The 22,675-nt window shown below is 43.5% G+C and overlaps 1 protein-coding gene across 2 annotated transcripts in view; it reads right to left on the reverse strand.

The window, feature by feature from the left end:
* Positions 1–22,675, reverse strand: part of BLNK (B cell linker) — an 80,227-nt gene that overhangs the window by 16,640 nt on the left and 40,912 nt on the right. The window contains exons 5-9 of one of the 2 annotated variants that reach the window (XM_025274346.2): positions 19,452–19,514; positions 19,120–19,276; positions 15,991–16,154; positions 7,626–7,707; positions 6,360–6,431 (exon numbers count right to left, since the gene is read on the reverse strand). In XM_025274346.2, the coding sequence (XP_025130131.1) occupies positions 6,360–6,431; positions 7,626–7,707; positions 15,991–16,154; positions 19,120–19,276; positions 19,452–19,514 (538 nt within the window). The remainder of the gene's footprint in view (positions 1–6,359; positions 6,432–7,625; positions 7,708–15,990; positions 16,155–19,119; positions 19,277–19,451; positions 19,515–22,675) is intronic. The other variant, XM_025274349.2, reaches the window with a different exon arrangement.

A 22,675-nucleotide genomic window follows, 5' to 3' on the forward strand; every position in this document is an offset into this window, starting at 1 on the left:
GCTATAGGCAAAGGAGAAAAGGAAAGATACACCCATTTGAATGCAGAGTTCCAAAGAATAGCAAGGAGGGATAAGAAAGCCTTCTTCAGTGATCAATGCTAAGAAATGGAGGAAAACAATAGAATGGAAAGACTAGAGATCTCTTCAAGAAAAGTAGAGATACCAAGAGAATATTTCATGCAAAATGGGCTCAATAAAGGACAAAAATGGTATGGACCTAACAGAAGCAGAAGATATTAAGAAGAGGCGACAAAAATACACAGAAGAGCTATTCAAAAAAGATCTGCATGACCCACATAACCATGATGGTGTGATCACTCACCTAGAGCCAGACATCCTGGAATGTGGAGTCCAAGTGGGCCTTAGGAAGCATCACTACAAACTAAGGTAGTGGAGGTGATGGAATTCCAGTTGAGTTATTTCAAATCCTAAAAGATGATGCTGTGGAAGTGTGGCACTCAATATGCCAACAAATTTTGAACACTCAGCTGTGGCCATAGGACTGGAAAAGGTCAGTTTTCATTCCAATCCCAAAGAATGTTCAAACTACTGCACTGCACTCATCTCACACACTAGCAAAGTAAGCTCAAAATTCTCCAAGCCAGGTTTCAACAGTACGTGAACCATGAATTTCCAGATGTTCAAGCTGGATTTATAAAGCCAAAGGAATCAGAGATCAAATTGCCAACATCTGTTGGATCATCGAAAAAGCAAGAGAGTTCCAGAGAAAGATCTACTTCTGCTTTATTGATTATCCCAATGCCTTTGACTGTGTGGATCACAACAAACTGTGGAAAATTCTTCAAGAGATGGGAATACCAGACCACCTCACCTGCCTCTTGAGAAACCTGTATGTAGGTCAAGAAGCAACAGTTAGAACCCGACATGGAAGAACAGACTGGTTCCAAATTGGGAAAGGAGTACGTCAAGGCTGTATATTGTCACCCTACTTATTTAACTTATATGCAGGGTACATCATGTGAAATGCTGGGCTGGAAGAAACACAAGCTGGAATCAAGATTGCCGGGAGAAATATCAATAACCTCAGATATGCAAATGACACCACCCTTATGGCTGAAAGTGAAGATGAACTAAAGAGCCTGTTGATGAAAGTGAAAGAGGAGAGTGAAAAAACTCAACATTCAAAAAACTAAGATCATGGCATCTGGTCCCATCATTTCATGGCAATGGAGAAAGCCATGGCATGGGGAAACAATGCAAATTGTGAGAGACTTTATTTTTGGGGGGGCTCCAAAATCACTACAGATGGTGACTGCAGCCATGAAATTAAAAGACAATTGCTCTTTGGAAGAAAAGCTATGAGCAACTTAGACAGCATATTAAAAAGCAGAGGCATTATTTTGCCAACAAAGGTCTGTCTAGTCAAAGCTATGGTTTTTCCAGTAGTCATGTATGGATGTGAGAGTTGGACTATAAAGAAAGCTGAGAGCCAAAGAATTTATGCTTTTGAACTGTGGTTTTGGAGAAGACTCTTGACAGTCTCTTGGACTACAAGGAGATCCAACCAGTCAATCCTAAAGGAAATCAGTCCTGAATATTCATTGGAAGGACTGATGCTGAAGCTGAAACTCCAATACTTTGGCCACCTGATGCAAAGAACTGACTCTTTGGAAAAGACCCTGATGGTGGGAAAGATTGAAGGCAGGAGGATAAGGGGACCACAGAGGATGAAATGGTTGGATGGCATCACCGACTTGATGGACATGGGTTTGAGCAAGCTCTGGGAGTTGGTGATGGACAGGAAAGCCTGGAGTGCTGCAGTCCATGGGGTTGAAAAGAGTTGGACATGGCTGAGCAACTGAACTGAACCAAACTGAACATGTATTTTATGAATCATCCTTTATTCTGTTTTACATACCATGTTGTTAAATTTCCCTATTCTTAATAATCCAGTGTTGACATTGTAAGCCTTTGGGATTTAATCTCTTTTAGCTGTTATAGTCACCCTATATATATCGTTAGTGGAGCTTGCACACTAGCTGAAGCATCCTATACTCTCATGCACTGCTTGAATTCTTACAAAATACATAAAGACATTGTATTTAACAACTTCAGAACAATTTGGGCTACAGGTAAAATTCAACTTGCACACTAGCAAGGAATTGTAAATTCCAAAACTCTGCTCACTGCACCCCCGCCCCCCAGTTTTAGGAAATAAGGAAATAAGAATATTTTAAAATGCAGTTTTCTTAGAGGATGCTCAGAAATACATGCCTTGAGTACCATCTTCTGACAAAAGCTACAAAATCAACCAGAGCTCGAACCACCTTCTAAATGCACATTTAGAGATAAATCACAATGGGCGACAGTCTTTCAGTTTGTTTAGACCAGTGGTTCTGAACGGGGAGTGATTTTGTCTCCCTCCTCCAGGCAGTGACTGGAGACATCTTTGCCAATCACTGTTGAGGAAGGGGGTATACTGGCATCTAGTGGGCAGGGGCTAGAGATGCTGCTGAACAGCCCGCAATGCACAGGACAGCCCCCACAAGAATCACCTAGCCCCAAGCGCCAACTGTGCTGAGCCTGGAAAAACGTGATTTAGAGTAAAACTTTATATGGAAAGAAAGGAACACTTCCCTGAGATGTGCACAGGCTGCTCTACCAGATGGTCTTGAATTAAGGCAGGTTGAACAAGTGATTCTGGACAATAATAATCATAATAAATCACAAAGAGCTTATATTTTATGTATGACTCATATCTTTTTACTCATTTAATGCTCACAATATCCTGAGGCATAGGTGCCATTTTCTCCTTAATTTTTTCAGTAGGGGAAACAGACAGGGGGATTTCTTAGCTTGCTTGAAGGCTAGTACCTAGTGAGTGTCAGAGCCAAGGCTTGGACCGTCTGGCTTTGGAGTCTCGGCTAAGTCCCACTACTGTGCTTCCCAGGGTGGAACACCGAGAGAGAGAGCCTCCCTTTGTGCCTAATCCAGTGTGTGATCCTTGGCCGGCACCTTACTAGCCATCAAAGAGCCAAGAGCAACATTAACCAGAAACAAGTGTCAGGCTTCCCTTATAGCTCAGTTGGTAAAGAATCCGCCTGCAATGCAGGAGACTCCAGTTCAATTACTGGGTCGGGAAGGTCCACTGGAGAAGGGATAGGCTACCCACTCCAGTATTCTGCAGTGTGGGAGACTTGGGTTCAATCCCTGAGTTGGGAAGTTCCCCTGGATAAGGGAAAGGCTACCCACTTAGTATTCTGGCCTAGAGAATTCCATGGACTGTATAGTCCTGGACACAACTGAGCGACTTTCACTTTCAAGTGTCACGGTGGGGTACTTTGATAGGGACACCTGAAACCTTAGCACTGTCATGATGCCTATAGGGCACTTTCTGAAGCCTTTAAAGGACAATGGTTCAATTATTCAAAGACATAGTTCAGGAGTCTGATTATTCATTTTACAAAAATCATCTCTGAAAACTATACTGTTTGCATACTGTTTGCATACTCTGAAACTCCCTCTAACTGTTCGGATTTATTCCTTAAGTTAACTCACTTCCTTCCTCCTCCTGAACTTTCTTCTGTCTATATCCAACAGTCATTTAACCAAGAAATTATTTTCTTGTTCAAGTTTGGTTTCTGCACCTGATGCCTCTAGTGATAAAATTTAGCTACACTAGATTAATGTAAAACTAATGAATAGTAAATCCAGTGGGCTAATGCCTTCATAATGGGGCCAGATAATTCCTTACAGACAGTCAGAGTTGGGGGGCTCAATTGCTCTCAGTCAACTGACCCACCTACTATTTCAGCACCTGCTCTGATCCAGGACCTGTCTAGGCCCTAGAAACACAAGTATGAGCAAGACATGGAGCTGAGAGTCTTATAGGAAAGACAGAGATCTCAGGAAGGATCAGGGGATAAACGGGAAGTGCAGGGTACAATAGGCGCGCACACCGAGGGGGTCTAGCCCACTGTGGTGTCAGAAAAGGCCTCCTGTGTCAGCGATACTAAGGCCGTGTCTTCAAGGAGCTTGCAACATACTTAGGGAGATTAGACTGAGACCCAAAGCAATTGGAGAATAGGTGCGGGCTGAGTATAAGTGGGATGAGACTTATGGCAAAGAAAAGCTCTCTGAGGGGTAAAAAAACATAGGAGGTTTCCAGGAGGGGAGACTTCAAGCTGGACTTTGAAGGATGTGTAGGGTTTGGTGTCATAAAAGTGAAAACACAAACAAATGCCAGAAGGCAGGACCCATGAAACATAGGCTGATTGGAGTATCAGGTGTGTTTTAGGAAGAAAACATCCATGTAAGGCAAGAAGAGCATTTTAAGATGTAAGAGCCAGAGAGTATTAAACTATTGTTCTAAAGGAGTGCTTAAACTTTCATTTATCTGTTTAAATGAAACATTTTCTATCCCAGTAATGACGGCTCTTCTCCTGAGTTATCACAGGTCAGGAGTCTCTATTTCAGTTGGGAAGAAGGCAACCTCTCCACGACGTTTTAGGTCGGTGTGTTGACATTTGTTCCCAGGAATGACGATGAGCTGGATGACTCTGACCACTACGCTGCAAGTATAAAGAGCTTGCGGGTTCTGAGGGTGAGGAGAATTAAGAACTTGTGAAGAGGGTGAGCAATTGCACAGGAAATGAGTCTAGGAAAACCTACTAAAAATACTCTTCTTTCATTTTCTCTCAAGGACCACGTCATTGCAAGCAGAGGTCAGTCTCCCAATCTCTGTGTTGAGCCTTCAGGTCTGGGAGAGAAGGGAGTGTGTGTGTGTGTGTTGGGTACACAGTTGGGGAGAGGATAAGAAGAATGCTGTGGAGGAGGCTCCTATATCTCTCTGTGCTGTAATAGGGTGAGGGTATGGGCATTACTCAGCACTGTGGGTCTCAGTCTGGGAGTTGCCAGACCCTACAGGAGAAGAAGGTCCCTTGGAGAAGGAAATGGCAACCCACTCCAGTGTTCTTGCCTGGAGAATCCCAGGGATGGGGGAGCCTGGTGGGCTACAGTTCATGGGGTTGCAAAAGAGTTCGACACGACTGAGTGACTGAACAACAGCAACAGGAGACACTTAGGAACCACTGAGAGTTCATGGTTTGGGTAGGGATGACATGGCAAAAGCTGTGTAATGGGATGAAGCTAGCAAAATTTGGAAGGCTCAGAAGCTCATTTCAGTGACTGAGGAAAGAGCCTAGAGGCGAGGATGTGCTTAGTGGACTCTGTAAGACAGAAGGTATGAAGTGTTAAAGAAAGCCTGGTTAAGGTGGTGACAAGTAAAATAGAAGAGCTGCTGCTGCTGCTAAGTCGCTTCAGTCGTGTCCGACTCTGTGCGACCCCATAGATGGCAGCCCACCAGGCTCCGCCGTCCCTGGGATTCTCCAGGCAAGAACACTGGAGTGGGTGCCATTTCCTTCTCCAGTGCATGAAAGTGAAAAGTGAAAGTGAAGTCACTTAGTCGTGTCCGATTCTTCGCGACCCCATGGACTGTAGCCCACCAGGCTCCTCTGTCCATGGGATTTTCCAGGCAAGAATACTGGAGTGGGTTGCCATTGCCTTCTATGAAATAGAAGAGCAAATTCAGGAAAAAAGCAATAGGATTGGGAAAGAGCACAAACATGTTGAAACATAGAGCCCAGAGGCTGACGTGTAAAGAGGAATAGCAATGCCCAAAGGGTAGGAGTGATGGATGCATTGAGCTTGTGGTGGTGGGAAGGAAGAAGGGTTAAGTTTGGGCACCAGAGGGTCATTAGCTTAGACCACCAAAGTGAATACAGGAGAATGAATACACCCCAAAAAAAGTGAAAAATAATGGTCTACTGAGCACCTACTGTATGCCAGGCACTTAAGAATTTCCCACTCACATTTTCAGAATTCTCCTGTCTCAGGGCTTGGGCTGTTATCTCCATTTACACATGAGGAAATGTGATGCTTGGAGAGGTGAAGTACAGACCCAATGTGATACAGCTGAGAACGGGGAGCACTGGAATGCCTGGCTCAGAACCCAAGTTCTTAACCTGCACGATATTCTGCAAGAAGAGCAGGGGGCTGAGGCTGACCTGTGCAGGCATCCTCAGTCAGGGAAGGGGAAGAGGAGGAGAAACCAGTGAAGTGCCCAGAGAGGTCAGATGAAGACTAGGACGTGTCTGTTGGAGACACAGGGACGTGAGACGCAGGACGAGGGTCCCCCACACAGGTGCCACCACACAGTGGATGAACACGAGAAGTCTCTGTTTGCTACTTATGAAGACATTTGGAAATACAAGGGATTGTTTCATAATATTTGCTCTGAGTTGTTTATCCTATTTAGAGTGGATTGAAAGCCAAATCCCCGAATGTAATCATTTCACAATAAACAAACAAAAAAAAACACCAACTCGTGTATATTCTACCTGGAGCTGTCCCTGGAGGAGAGGCTGACTTGGAGGAGTTATTCGGCTTGATTGATCTATTCACCATGGGAGCTGAAACACACAAGCATATATATATTAGGGTTATATGTATATATTGTAGATACAGTCTACTGATGGAGATTTACACTTATGGAAAAATGTATGGTAGAAATAATGGGCTAGACCAGATAATTTGCAAAGAATGGGAGACACGCTTAATTAAGCCCACAAGCCATTAAAAGTAGTCTTTTCAGAGGAAAAAAAGAAACATTTTTCGAATGAATATATTAATAATTAAAGTGAATACTTGCTTAGAATTTCATTTGCCAAACTGGGGGTCTCAGAGATGAAAGAGTTTGTTTTTCATCAGGGGAACATGTATTAAACTAACGGTGGAGGGGCCAAATTAATAGCCCTGCCTTCCCTGCCACACATCATTTCTCTTGGATTTTGTAGGGTTAGGGGTATGGGGGCATTTCATTTGTACTTATTGTTTTGTGGTTATGGGTGAACTCAGGAATCCCGGAGGGCCTAGACGCTGTTGTTGATATTTAGGGCATGAAGGAGAGGGCTGTGACGTGATGACAGAGTAAAACCTGAGTACCACTACTTCGGAGTCAGGTTTATTAGATGAATAGTGTTACTTGAAGAGGCAGCATTTATACAGGATTATATTCTCCATAGCGACTATGTCCAAAGTAATCCTACCCTGTTCCACGCCTCACCTGAGGGTACGTGCCATGGGCTTTTTAAGATAATTTATTTGAAACTGCATTTGTTATTTCATGAAGGATTTACAAATGAAATGTTTCTTGTGGGCCTGACGTAGCACTAAATTTGAAAGAATTAGAACACAGAGCATATTTTATTCTTTCATTTTCTCAGTCCTCTGCAGAAATTATTCCTGGTACAATATTTGTAAGGTTAGCCTTGTGGCTCATGACCTCATTAGTATTAGATTTTATGAGAAATACATTCTTAGTGAAGAGCTACAGAGAAGAACCTAGGTGCTTTTATAATTTGAGAAGACAGTATTAAATCATGGAAGAGGATGGAGAAAGAAGAATCAAGGTTGAAAAACACAGGCATGGGTTGCTCACTATGCTCTCTGATGGACCAGCCACTCAACTAAAGAAGGCAAATGCTGTGGCCATGGAGCAGAGAGGTCTCAGCAGCATCATGTCTAAGCCCTTTAGTACTTGTGAGCAAATAATGCCCCAATCAACTGGTAGAAGTTTTCAGGTGCTTAAAACTGCAAACTCTTGCCTTTTTCAGATGGGACTGAACTGTCTTCTGTGGGATGAATATAGTTTTCATCTTCATCTTCCACAGGGACCACATAATCAGCCTAAAAGAAATATAGAAATGCTGTACATTTGGAGTTTACTGGATAAGAAAGAGTGATATTAAGAAATTTTTCATAATCCATATACCATTAAACTTCATGGTATAAAGTGATTTGGTTACTTCTAGTATATTCACAGATTCACAGAGTGCAACCATCACAACAATTATCTTCAGAACATTGTCATCACCCCCAAAAGGAACCTGAGCCCACTAGTCACTCCCAACCACCACCTCCCCTGACCCAGTCAACCATGAACCTTCTTTCTGTCTTTAAGAATTGCCCATTCTGGACATTTTACGTAAATAGAATCATACACTATTAAAATACACAGTCTTTCGTGATTTCTTATAACAGTAATTTCAAGGATTAGCCACATTGTAGTATGTATCGCTACTTCATTTCCTTTTATGGACAAATCATATTTCATTGTATGATTATACCCCATTTTACTTATCCACTTATCAGCTCTTTCTACTTTGGGGCTGTTATAAGTAATGATATGAACATTCATGTACAAATTTTGTGTAGATGGACATTTTTCTTGGGAATATACCTAATGATGGAATTGCTGGATCATACTGTAGCTCTATATTTAATAGTTTGAATAACGGTTAAGTTGTTTTCCAAAGTGGCTGCAATAATTTTTCATTTCCACTGGCAATGTATTAGGGTTCCAATTTCTCCACATATTCACCAGTACTTGTTATTGTCTTCTTTTTTATTATAAGCATCCTTGTAGGTATGAAGTGGTATCTAACTGTAATTTTGATTTGCATTTCCCTGATGGTTAATGACATTAAGCATCTTTTTGTCTGCTTATTGGCCATTTATATATATTCTTCAGAGAAAAGTCTATTCCACACCTTTGTCCACCTTTAATCTGGTTGTTTATCTTTTATATCTTTAGATGATTAGAGTTCTTTAAATGTTCTAGATATACATCTTTTATAGATATATAATTTGCAAAAACATTCTCTCATTCTATAGGTTGTCCTTTACTTTCTTTGTGGCATCATTTACAGCACAAAAGTTTTACATTTTAAAGTAAATTTTATCTATTTTTTCCTTTGTTGTATCTAAGAAACCATTGCCTATTCCAAGGTCATAAAGATTTATACCTATGTTTTCTTCCAAGAATTTTATAGTTTTATTAATAGCTCTTATACTCAGTCCTATGATCCATTTTTATCTAATATTTTAAGATATGATGTGAGATAGGAGCTCAATTTCATTCTTTTGAAAACAGTGGCTGACTTTATCTTTCTGGGCTCCAAAATCACTGCAGATGGTGATTGCAACCATGAAATTAAAAGACACTTACTCCTTGGAAGGAAAGTTATGACCAACCTAGATAGCATATTGAAAAGCAGAGACAGTACTTTGTCAACAAAGGTCTGTCTAGTCAAGGCCATGATTTTTCCAGTGGTCATGTATGAATGTGAGAGTTGGACTATAAAGAAAGCTGAGCGCTGAAGAATTGATGTATTTGAACTGTGGTGTTGGAGAAGACTCTTGAGAGTTCCTTGGACTGCAAGGAGATATAACCAGTCCATCCTAAAGGAAATCAGTCCTGAATATTCATTGGAAGGACTGATGCTGAAGCTGAAACTCCAATACTTTGCCCACCTGATGTGAAGAGCTGACTCATTTGAAAAGACCCTGATGCTGGGAAAGGTTGAGGGAGGGCAGGAGGAGAAGGGGATGACAGAGAATGAGATGGTTGGATGGCATCACTGACTCAATGGACGTGGGTTTGGGTGGACTCCGGAAATTGGTGATGGACAGGGAGGCCTGGTGTGCTGAGGTTCATGGGGTCGCAAAGAGTCAGACATGACTGAGCGACTGAACTGAACTGAACTTATGCAGTTATCTTAGCACTATTTGTCTATTTGTCTTAGCACTATTTCCTATTAAATTGTCTTGGCACCTTTGCCAATAATCAATTGACCATAAATATGGGGCAGAGTAATTGTGTAAGAGTTATTAAATGTCCACTTGAGTTTCTTCCTTAATACATTTCATGTGAAAATTTAATAGCTTCACATACATTATTTCACTGAATTCTTTCAATAATACCTACCTATTAAGTTAGGTTTTTTTTTTATTTATTTATCCTTATTTTACAGATGAGGAATTTGAGAAAAGTTGAGTAATCTGTCCAAGGTCAAATAAAATCACAAAACTGATACCCCGCAAGGACAGGTACTGGGTCTGTGCTCTGGGCACCAGCGAAGCCCTGGAACATTTGTGTTGAATGAAGGACTGGCCTTTGGTCAGTGGATGCTGGAGAGGTAGTCCAGGATGGCCATGTAGCACCTGGGCTCTAGCATCTCATGATCTGGGTTCAAATGCTGGCTCTAGCATATAGCTCTTTGACCTTGGACAAATTTTTCAACCCCTTGTCACCTCATCTGTACCATTTCCTCCTCTGAAATGGGGGTGATAATAGCGTGTACTTCATAGGGTTGCTGTGAGGGTGTGATGAGATAATACACACAGAGGGCTCGGATCACCAGCTGATACACAGTGCTTATCAAGTGCTAGACCCTCCTGTCATTTTAGGGCAGTTGCTCCTCCACCACCTGCCCCAACTCTCTCTGGTCAGCCTGTAACCCATATTTTGCTTGTAACCTGTATGGCAGAGCTAAACATTTTTATATGTGTTTGTATTTGACTTCTTCCTTTCCTATCTAATGTCTTGACCAGATCTTAATGTTGTCTTCTATTTCTTTTTTAACTCTTCCTTATCTTGATTGTCCATCTCCTCATTCCAGAATGTATTTCCCCCAGTCATCCCCTTTCCCCGCTGGTTCAGACTTGCCTGAGCCACCGCCACAAAGCTGTTATTAGCAAAACTCAGCCTCTCCCCACTGGGGTCCACCTCCAGTTATTCACAGAAATGGAGAGCCTCATGTAACTCACAATCTTCATTTGTATTCTGTGTCTGAGTTGGCATCTTCATATAGACCCTCTGAATGCTGGAAGAATTCACAGTGAGACCCTAACAGATGGTCTCCCTACCGTGTCCCATGCTCAGATTCTCCTTGCCACCTGTTCACACCCTGAAAGGGCATCATCCCCTCGGACTGACAGACAGACTGAGGATTGACAAACCAAATCCATTCTCAGTCTTCTGACTTCCTGACTTAAACTGTCCCTGGAGAGGGGGGTCATAAGCTCAAGTGCTTACAGGAACAGGCCTGGAATAGCAACTGGGCATGTGCGGAGCCAGGCTGTGTCCATGCCTTGTATCAGCAGTGAAGATGATGACGAATGGAAACAGGGGCCTGGGATTCTCAGTTGAGTTGGAAGGGTGCCATGAGGCTCAGCTGCTTCAAGGCCATGACTGGCCAAGTGTTGACAGGCCCTCGGTTTTCAGGAGAAACTGGAAAACTGGATTTTATAAAGAATCTAGAATATGGTAGAAAGGAATCCAATTTATACAATACATAGAATGCTTCTTTGTGTGAGACACTGAATTTAGTGAAGTATTTATATTCCTTTATTCAAGCTTTAAAGGAACCTGAAGAGATGAAAAGATGAGATTCAGGTTATCTGATACCTAAAGTCACACAACTAGTAAGAGTGAAGTGGGAATTTGGGCCTGGATGCTGCCTCTATTTTATTTAAAAAGTCTCTCTTCAACACACTGTTGAATAACCAACAAATAACAGAAGACATCAAAAAAGAAATCAAAATTTGCATAGAAATGAATGAAAATGAAAACACAACAACCCAAAACCTGTGGGACACTGTAAAAGCAGTCCTAAGGGGAAAGTTCATAGCAATACAGGCATACCTCAAGAAACAAGAAAAAAGTCAAATAAATAACCTAACTCTACACCTAAAGCAACTAGAAAAGGAAGAAATGAAGAACCCCAGGGTTAGTAGAAAGAAAGAAATCTTAAAAATTAGGGCAGAAATAAATGCAAAAGAAACAAAAGAGACCATAGCAAAAATCAACAAAGCCAAAAGCTGGTTCTTTGAAAGGATAAATAAAATTGACAAGCCATTAGCCAGACTCATCAAGAAACAAAGGGAGAAAAATCAAATCAATAAAATTAGAAATGAAAAGGGAGAGATCACAATAGACAACACAGAAATACAAAGGATCATAAGAGACTACTATCAGCAATTATATGCCAATAAAATGGACAACGTGGAAGAAATGGACAAATTCTTAGAAAAGTACAACTTTCCAAAACTCGACCAGGAAGAAATAGAAAATCTTAACAGACCCATCACAAGCATGAAAATTGAAACTGTAATCAGAAATCTTCCAGCAAACAAAAGCCCAGGTCCAGACGGCTTCACAGCTGAATTCTACCAAAAATTTAGAGAAGAGCTAACACCTATCCTGCTCAAACTCTTCCAGAAAATTGCAGAGGAAGGTAAACTTCCAAACTCATTCTATGAGGCCACCATCACCCTAATACCAAAACCTGACAAAGATGCCACAAAAAAAGAAAACTACAGGCCAATATCACTGATGAACATAGATGCAAAAATCCTTAACAAAATTCTAGCAATCAGAATCCAACAACACATTAAAAAGATCATACACCATGACCAAGTGGGCTTTATCCCAGGGATGCAAGGATTCTTCAATATCCGCGAATCAATCAATGTAATACACCACATTAACAAATTGAAAAATACAAACCATATGATTATCTCAATAGATGCAGAGAAAGCCTTTGACAAAATTCAACATCCATTTATAATAAAAACTCTCCAGAAAGCAGGAATAGAAGGAACATACCTCAACATAATAAAAGCTATATATGACAAACCCATAGCAAACATTATCCTCAATGGTGAAAAATTGAAAGCATTTCCTCTAAAGTCAGGAACAAGACAAGGGTGCCCACTCTCACCATTACTATTCAACATAGTTCTGGAAGTTTTGGCCACAGCAATCAGAGCAGAAAAAAATAAAAGGAATCCAAATTGGAAAATAAGAAGTAAAACTCTCACCGTTTGCAGATGACATGATCCTCTACATAGAAAACCCTAAAGACTCCAACAGAAAATTACTAGAACTAATCAATGATTATAGTAAAATTGCAGGATATAAAATCAACACACAGAAATCCCTTGCATTCCTATACACTAATAATGAGAAAATAGAAAGAGAAATTAAGGAAACAATTCCATTCACCATTGCAACGAAAAGAATAAAATAATTAGGAATATATCTACCTAAAGAAACTAAAGACCTATATATAGAAAACTATAAAACACTGGTGAAAGAAATCAAAGAGGACACTAATAGATGGAGAAATATACCATGTTCATGGATTGGAAGAATCAATATAGTGAAAATGAGTATACTACTCAAAGCAATTTATAGATTCAATGCAATCCCTATCAAGCTACCAACGGTATTCTTCACAGAGCTAGAACAAATAATTTCACAGTTTATATGGAAATACAAAAAACCTCTAATAGCCAAAGCAATCTTGAGAAAGAAGAATGGAACTGGAGGAATCAACCTGCCTGACTTCAGGCTCTACTACAAAGCCACAGTCATCAAGACAGTATGGTACTGGCACAAAGACAGAAATATAGATCAATGGAAGAAAATAGAAAGCCCAGAGATAAATCCACACACATATGGACACCTTATCTTTGACAAAGGAGGCAAGAATATACAATGGATTAAAGACAATCTCTTTAACAAGTGGTGCTGGGAAAACTGGTCAACCACTTGTAAAAGAATGAAACTAGAACACTTTCTAACACCATACACAAAAATAAACTCAAAATGGATTAAAGATATAAACATAAGACCAGAAACTATAAAACTCCTAGAGGAGAACATAGGCAAAACACTCTCCGACATACATCACAGCAGGATCCTCTATGACCCACCTCCCAGAATATTGGAAATAAAAACAAAAATAAACAAATGGGACCTAATTAACCTTAAAAGCTTCTGCACATCAAAGGAAACTATAAGCAAGGTGAAAAGACGACTTCAGAATGGGAGAAAATAATAGCAAATGAAGCAACTGACAAACAACTAATCTCAAAAATATGCAAGCAACTCCTACAGCTCAATTCCAGAAAAATAAATGACCCAATCAAAAAGTGGGCCAAAGAACTAAATAGACATTTCTCCAAAGAAGACATACAGATGGCTAACAAACACATGAAAAGATGCTCAACAGCACTCATTATCAGAGAAATGCAAATCAAAACCACAATGAGGTACTATTTCACACCAGTCAGAATGGCTGCTATCCAAAAGTCTACAAGCAGTAAATGCTGGAGAGGGTGTGGAGAAAAGGGAACCCTCTTACACTGTTGATGGGAATGCAAACTAGGACAGCCTCTATGGAGAACAGTGTGGAGATTCCTTAAAAAACTGGAAATAGATCTGCCTTATGATCCAGCTATCCCACTGCTGGGCATTCACACTGAGGAAACCAGAATTGAAAGAGACATGTGTACCCCAATGTTCATCGCAGCACTGTTTATAATAGCCAGGACACGGAAGCAACCTAGATGTCCATCAGCAGATGAATGGATAAGAAAGCAGTGGTGCATATACACAATGGAGTATTACTCAGCCATTAAAAAGAATACATTTGAATCAGTTCTAATGAGGTGGATGAAACTGGAGCCTATTATACAGAGTGAAGTAAGCCAGAAAGAAAAACACCAATACAGTATACTAACACATATATTTGGAATTTAGAAAGATGGTAACAATAACCCTGTGTACGAGACAGCAAAAGAGACACTGATGTATAGAACAGTCTTTTGGACTCTGTGGGAGAGGGAGAGGGTGGAATGATTTGGGAGAATGGCATCGAAACATGTATAATATCATATATGAAACGAGTCGCCAGTCCAGGTGCGATACACGATACTGGATGCTTGGGGCTGGTGCATTGGGATGACCCAGAGGGATGGTATGGGGAAGGAGGAGGGAGGAGGGTTCAGGATGGGGAACATATGTATACCTGTGGTGGATTCATTTTGACTTACGGCAAAACCAATACAATATTGTAAAGTTAAAAAATAAAATAAATTAAATTTAAAAAAATAAAATAAAAAGTCTCTCTTTTATGTCTCCTGTTGGGCTACAAATTATACTAAGGTGGAAAACGTCATTTCACAGCATGTTTGTAAGCTATAGGTTTTATCACCTATAGGCATTTAGAAACATTTGCTTCTTCAAGAAGCTGCAGCACCATGTGTCTGGTGATGGTTAAGAGTTGCCTTTAATGTTGTTTTCTTTCTTGGCCTGTTGCACTTGTGTACTCAGTCGCTCAGTCATGTACGACTCTTTGCAACCTCATGGACTGTAGCCCGCTAGGCTCCTCTGTCCATGGGATTTCCCAGGCAAGAATACTGGAGTGGGTTGCCATTTCCTACTCCAGGGGATCTTCCTGACCCAGAGATCAAACCCACATCTCCTGCATTGGCAGGCGAATTCTTTACCACTGAGCCGCCTGGGAAGTCCATTGCACTTGTATAACTGTTCTAAAGGCTAAGTTTGAGGGCTTGTCTTTGACTTTTTTAAAATGCAGTACTTCTGGGAGCCATAATATATTAGGCTTTATCAGTCATTCTTACAATAGTCTGGATAAGTTTACCCATTCATTTTTTAAAAATTTCATAGGGAATAAGACATGAAAATTTAGGGTGCTGGCAGAAGGGAGGTTGATAAGATAAACCCAGAGTTGGGTCCCAGACAGTTGGCAAAGGAGGTTCCTGGATACCTGGGGCTTGGGAGAGAGAGTGAGAAGCAAGAGATGCTGAAGGAAGTGTGGGGTCAGTTCTTCCAAAGGTTGTGCAGGGTCTCCATACAGACAGGGGGTCTCCAGTATACATCCCATTGCACCCCTTTGCAATTTAGAGGATCAGAGAGAAAGAAAGTGGGGGAAAGAAAATGAGGCAGGACAGGGAGAGAAGCATAGGAGGATAAAGATGGGGAAGTATCTTATGGAGGAATGAGAGATTTGCAGGAAACTGAGGGATAAGAAAGAGGAAATAGTGAGAGGGGCACAAATCCAGGTTGGATATTACATCATATACCTGATTAGTAATTGAAAGTGCTTAAATAAGGCCATATATGACATTTTAAGAGAAAACATCCTTCCAGCAGGACAATGGAGTGTTTCGGGGCAGGTGGTTAGCGCCGGTCAGAGACCCAGGCCTGGAGGAAGGAAGACACGCCTGAGGCTACACTGTCCTGTCCCTCCCCCCATCTGGCCCCTGCATCCTGCCTTCCCCTTGGTCTGGGCAGCCTTCCGGACAGATTTACTTTACCTCATCCTCAAGGAGCTCTTTGGGTTTGGGTGGGACTTGAGGTTTATGCAATGAAGTGTTGGCCGGCAGAGAGGTGGCCAGTCTCGCCTTTGCAGAAGGCCAGTTGGGTTTACTGGGAAGAGTCTTGCTGAAGGGTGGAGACTGCCTCTGGCTTGATCGGTTGTCTTGAGAGGAACAACAAGAACAACAAAACATAAGATGAAAGGGTTCTGGATCATTTCTTGGGCAGAAGCCACCGAGTTCTAGAAAGTATAAAACTACCAGCATCCATGTAGCCAACATGCTATTGACTGGGGCATTCCTTTAAAAAGTATGACAGGCAAAAATGTCAACAACCCATTGACCTACATTATAAAAACCAGAAGAGGGTCCTTCCAGGGAGCCATGAGACCCACAGACCCAGGAGAGCTGACAGTCCAAGCATGTGGCTAAATAGAGTAGATGGTGACCTTGGCAGTATCGGGGGCTAAGGGGAGCAGTAATCCTCAATGGATTCACTTTGCTCCCTAAAGCCTTAAGGGCGATGATTCTCAATCCTGCTTACACATAGGAACCACCTGTGAAAGTGAAAGTGTTAATTACTCAGTCATGTCTAACCCTTTGTGACCCCATGGACTGTAGCCTGCCAGGCTCCTCCATCCATAGGATTTTTCCAGACAAGAATACTGGAGTAGGTTGTCATTTCCTTCTCCAGGGGATCTTCCTGACCCAGGAATCCAACCTGGGTCTCCCACATTGCAGGCAGACTCTTTACCATATGAGCTACAAGGGAAGCCCCTAGGAACCACCTAGGAGCTTTAAAAAAAAATGCCAAGGCCCCACCCCAAACATGCAGTTTAAAACTTCTGGGGAGGGACCTTTCATTATAGGTTTTAAAAGTTCCCCAGGTTATTCTAAGGTATATGCAGGGTTGCAACTACTCATCTGGTAAAACTACATACTCCTCCCCTCAATGGTGTCCTTGAATGGGGGAGAAGTTGTGAATCCCCTGGTCCAGGGCCATCCTCAGCAACTGTTGTGAAGGAGTCCAGTCTCTGAAGTTGAGGGCCCTGGGTTCAGTCCCCTGCTCTCCACCCACCAGCTGCGCTCCTTTGGGCCTCTTCTTCATTATGTAACCTCTCTGGGACTCACATTCCTCATTTTAAAAATGAAGATGGTTAACTATCCACTTCAGAGAGTTATTGTAGGGATTAGGAAGAAAACAGCAAAGGCAGGAGGAACATCGTGCCTGACAAAGACAATGCCTAATAAACAGAACTAACCTTACCTGCGTCATGTGGTGGAGGGCTTAGGCAACAGGGGTCTACCCAGTTGATCTGTGAGTGCAGATTCTGACTGATCCATTGAGGAAAATCTTAGCATGGGAATAACCTGGTGGGCTCCCCATCCTGGAACAGCACGGGTGCCTACACTGGCTCCCTGCTTCCTCTGGCCCTGGCTCAAGGCAGCGGTCCCTGCCTCTGCCTGTCCTGCTCTGCTCTTGTCCTGGGGCCTGTTCCAGCTCTCAGCCCACGCCTCTGCATCGCTGAAGTTGTGTGATTAACTTCACATTGGTGCCTCCCAGGAGCCTCTTTCTGGTGGTGTAGCTGTGTTAAGGCACCAAGGCATCTACTCTGCTGTGCCTGTGACAGTTTTTATAGCTTTATTGGCAGCTCCTGGTGTTTACTGAGATTTCTTAACACAAGATTTAAGCCCAGCAGAAGTAGCAAAGCACAGAAAACAGGCTCTGAAGAGTATGACCTGGAATGAGCTGCTTGTGCGTGCGCATGCTCAGTCATGTCCAACTCTTTACAACCCCACGGACTGACTGTAGCCTGCCAGGCTCCTCTGCCCATGAGATTCTCCAGGCAAGAACACCAGACTGGGTTGCCATTTCCTCCTCCAGGGGATCGTCCCGACCCAGGGATCGAACTTATCTCTTGTGTCTTGTGCATTGGCAGGCAGATTCTTTACCACTAATGTCACCTGGGAAGCCCATATGAGCTGCTTAATCTACCCCCCTCCCCACTCCCAGCTAGAATGGTTGTCTCCTGGTCTGTAAAACGGGCCTGATGCAGCTCCTTCCTTCCTGAGGTTGTTGCAATGAGTGAAGGAGGTCACAAATTGGGTGGTGGAGTGTGGAGCAGAGTGATGAAGAGCTAGGACTTTGGAGGCTGAGTTGCCCAGCTTGCATGCCAGTTCTGCCACTTATAAAACCTTGGCCCAGTGAATTCCCTCTTCCGAGCATCTCCTTTTTCCTTTGTGATCGTCAAGAAAGTGAAGTCCACCACGACAGTAAAGCGCTAAGTTGTAAACTGTAAAAAGTCTGGGAGTGTGTCGGTCTTGCTAGCTGCTGAGCATAGCTCTGGCACATAGCAGGTGCTCAGTAAGTGAATCGTTGCACAAAGCAAGGGACAGTACCTGGCATGCACGAGGAGGCAGTTAACTACAAGGACCCCTTTACTCCCAGGGGTGCCAGGGTGATCACCACAGACACAAGCCCTTCCTCGCCTTCATTGAACTTTAGTCACTTGTTAGAATGGAACACAGACTTCTTTGAGGGGCATTAAAAGCTACACTCAGGCCTGGAGACCACACCTAAGACTTGTCCATTTAATTCAAGAGCCTCATTCTCGGCCTAGAGCTCTTTACCACTCCCCCCGCCCCACAGTTAAGAGTCTAGAGTCTAGACTCAGGAGTGTCTGTGCAGCTTGCCGATGTGGGGGCGGGGTGAGAGAGGAAGGAGGGGCCTTAGCAAACACTGAGATCCTCGCAGGTCTCCTTGTTCTGTACAGTCATCTCAAGAGAAATGTCAGAACCTTGAGTGTAGGAAGCTGGAGAAGAAGCAGCGACTAACCTCAGGATTGATTTCTCTGGGGACTACAGGAAATGAGGTGGGGTGGGGTTGGGAGCCACATTGGGGTATGGTTGCTTTATCTTTTGCCTGTTTTCAACATTCCCAATTTGCAAGGTTTACCCCCTCCTTCTCCAAAGGGCAAGCTTTCCAGCAGAGGGCTCCAGTACCTGTGAGTGACCAGATGACCCACTTGGAGGTAGTGAAAGTCAGAGCTCCCACCACCCTGCAACCTTGGCCCGCCCCGCTCCCTGCTGCCCTGAGGGCCAAGCACCCAAGGTCCAGCAGGGACTCACCTACATACTCGCCCCTGGTGAAGGGCAGGGCCGGGTGAACTGTCCGTGTCTCCTGCTCCGCAGGTGGCGGCTCATAGCTGTCGTCCCCGGCCTCCTCAGCTGGCAGCACGTACATCTCTGAGTCCGAGTGCTCATCTGGGTTTTCATAATCGCTGTCCTGCAAGTGCAGACACCATGCTCAGGGCCACATACATTCTTAGGGGGCCAGAGCTGCTCCCCCAGCAGAGGGGCGAGAAAGCAAGGCTGGGAGGGGTTGGCTAAGCAGGGTTAGGCAGCTGTTAGTGGCAACGCTGGGGTTGAAGCCAGGCCTTTTTGTTTCCAAAATGTATCACCTGGACTGTATCCTGGGGAAACGTGTGGGCATCTAACCCCGAGGGTGGGTGAACTCTGTGTGTCTGCAAAGAACAGCCAGAGGTAAAATATATCTCGAGAAGACAGAAAAAGGACCCAATAAAATAAAATAGCCAAATAGGTTTTATTAACCATAATGTTGACAGTTGAGGAAAATGTAAGTTTATTAAGAGAGGGTAAGAGGAAGCTCAGGAACACAGACACCTTTGAGGAGATGAAGTTTGTTTGTTTTAAACAGAGCTGGAAAGCTTCAGGGATGAGGACTTCAAATTGACTCAGTCCATTCTCTTTCTTTCTTTCTTTTTTGAAATCTTGAGGCACTTATGCCAACTAAGACTTTTATTATTATTATTTAAGTTTATTTTTTTTGGCCACATCACATGGTGTGCAGGATCTTAGTTCCCGGACCTGGGATTGAACCTATGCCCTCTGCAGGGGAAGCTCAGAGTCTTAACCACTTGGACCACCAGAGAAGTCCCTTTTTTTTTATATATATATGCATTTTATTTAAGTCCATCTTGAAAATACATTGACCCAGTCCCAAGTTCACACAGTTCACAAGGAGGAAGGTCTTCCTAGCTGCTCAGTTCCTCTCCCCTCGGGCAAACAGACCTACTAGCTTCTTGTGCATTTCGTGCGATTTTTTTTTTTTTCTGTATGCAGTGCTACTGCTAAGTCGCTTCAGTCGTGTCCGACTCTGTGCAAACCCATAGACGGCAGCCCACCAAGCTCCCCGGTCCCTGGGATTCTCCAGGCAAGAACACTGGAGTGGGTTGCCATTTCCTTCTTCAAAGCATGAAAGTGAAAAGTGAAAGTGAAGTCGCTCAGTCATATCCAACACTTAGCGACCCCATGGACTGCAGCCTACCAGGCTCCTCTGTCCATGGGATTTTCCAGGCAACAGCACTGGAGTGGGGTATACTCATGTGCAGGAAATCTTTGATTCAGGACTTAAGAGGTCCTCTGACCTCTGTGCCCACTGCTCCCACGCACTGCCTGACACAATGCTTCATCCAAACACGATTTTCCACTGAATCAATGATGCACCTGCCTTTTGGCCTGACAATTGTGTAACATTAAAGTGCATGTTGGGTTTTCTTCAGAGCTGAATCCTCAGGGCCCGTGACGGGGCCAGCCCATGATAGGCGCCCAGGACGTTGGGAACAGGCAGAGGAGTCAATGAGTGAGCACTGCGCTTTCCTCCTCAGCTGGAAGGGAGATGGAGGAGAGAGGGAGGGTGAAGGGTGGGAGAAGGAAAGAGAAAGGAGGCTGTAGAGAGCGTTTCCTGAGGTGGCTGGAGGTGCCTGGGAGAGAGACGAAAAGGAGAGAGCCCAGAAGAGGGTGCTTGTCCTTAACCCTGGCGTGGGGGAGACAGGAAGGGACACATGAGAAAATCACTGTAGGGAGATTTTCCAAAACCCTAGGTCAGAAATAGCAGATGGGAATATGAAAATAGGCTGAATAAAATAATGATAATAGTGATTATTATTATAACCAACATTTCTATGCACTGCATACCTCACTGACCCCTCACCACAATCGTAAGAGATAGTTTTTTTTTTTTAATCCCATTTTACAGTTGAAGAAACTGAGGCACAGAGGAGTTGAGTAATTTTGAATCTGTGATCTGGAGAAATCAGTGATGATTCCCAGGAAGGGGGCCTGGGAGATAGAGTAGGAGTGAAAGGGTGGGCTGGAGGGGAGGCTTAAGAGGGCAAGACCTTGGTTTTCCAAGCCAGGGACCCTCTTTCCAGGCCAAGGACCTGATCGCTGCTGTTGTGGCATTCCAGGGTGACGTCAGGATGAACACTGAGAAGCAGTTGCTTTAATAGACATTCAAAAAGTGAAAGAACCAGTGGGCAGCTAGACACACGTGCCTGAGCCGGAGATGGGGTGGGCATCCCACTTTGTTTCGGTTTTTTCACAGAGCAGAGATGGGCCTCATGGACTTAATTACCTGGAGGCTGAGGATTGGTGTGCATCCTGGGGAGGGTTCTGGAGTCCTTGCTGCCCCTCCAGCAGAGCAGCCTGACTGAGAGGAGGTGGGCAGAGGTGGCATAGAGGGTATAGGAAGAGAGACCTCACGTCAGCTGTTCCTAGCAGCCGTCCTCTGACACTGGGCTGCCCACCAGACTGTGCCTGCCATGAAGACCGGACTGAGATGTAAATCTAGGACCCAGCACAGGACTGCTACAGGGTAGGTGCCCACCCAACGTAGCTGGAATGGATGAGTGCTTTGATGCTGCCTGGGCTCTGGGGGCACTGAGGAGGAGGGAATGGCTGCTCAGAAGCCCTGAGCTGGCCCTTCATTTGGAAAGTCTCTTCTGTGGGAAGATGTACCACGAGCCTCTCCTACTTAAGCACCATAGAATGCATTGAATGCCTTCTCATCAAGAGAATTACAAGAGAATCTGTTCAAACTTCTGAGAGTTTTAAAGAATCCTCCCCCCCACCAAGTTATTCTAAATTATGACAAAATTCATTTGTTAATTCATTAATTCATTCAGTACTTGAGGAAGTGCAACACTTTGGACAGTCTGATGGGAACTCTGAAGGAGGGACTGTGTTATCAGACAAAAATCTTGTCAAATTGACCATTCCTTCATTCATTTAATCAGAATTTATTCACTTACTCTGAACCAGCTTGACTTTGAGCATAGTCCCCAGCCTCACAGAGCTTATATGTTAGCAGGAGAGACCAACAACAAACAAGTAGTGAATAATAAATGAATAATCAAGTGGATGAAATATCTATCCCTGGTGACAGCGCTGAAGGGGGGTTCAGAGAAAGGTGGACAGGTCTGCATGGGTCGAATGTCATCAGATCTGGAGGCTTTATCAACAAGTCTGGATTTCATTCGGTGTACAAAGGGAATCCAATGAGGATTGTGAATGATTGTGAGTGAATGTTCAGTGAATCCGTGTTACAGCTGATGGACTTCCCTGGTGACTCAGTAGGTAAAAAATCCACCTGCAAGGGAGAAGACCTGGGTTCGATCCCTGGGTCTGGAAGATACCCCTGAGAAAGAGATGGCAACCCACTCCAGTAATCTTGCCTGGGAAATCCCATGTACAGAGGAGCCTACTGGGCTACCGTCCATGGGGTCGCACAGAGCCGGACGCAAGATAGCGACTGAAGCCGCGCCATAGCTGGTACTTCCGTTTTGGTTGTTTGACTTGGGGACATAAGTCATTCCCTCCTCTT

The sequence above is a fragment of the Bubalus bubalis genome, chromosome 23, assembly GCF_019923935.1.
Source record: "Bubalus bubalis isolate 160015118507 breed Murrah chromosome 23, NDDB_SH_1, whole genome shotgun sequence".
NCBI lineage: Eukaryota > Metazoa > Chordata > Mammalia > Artiodactyla > Bovidae > Bubalus > Bubalus bubalis.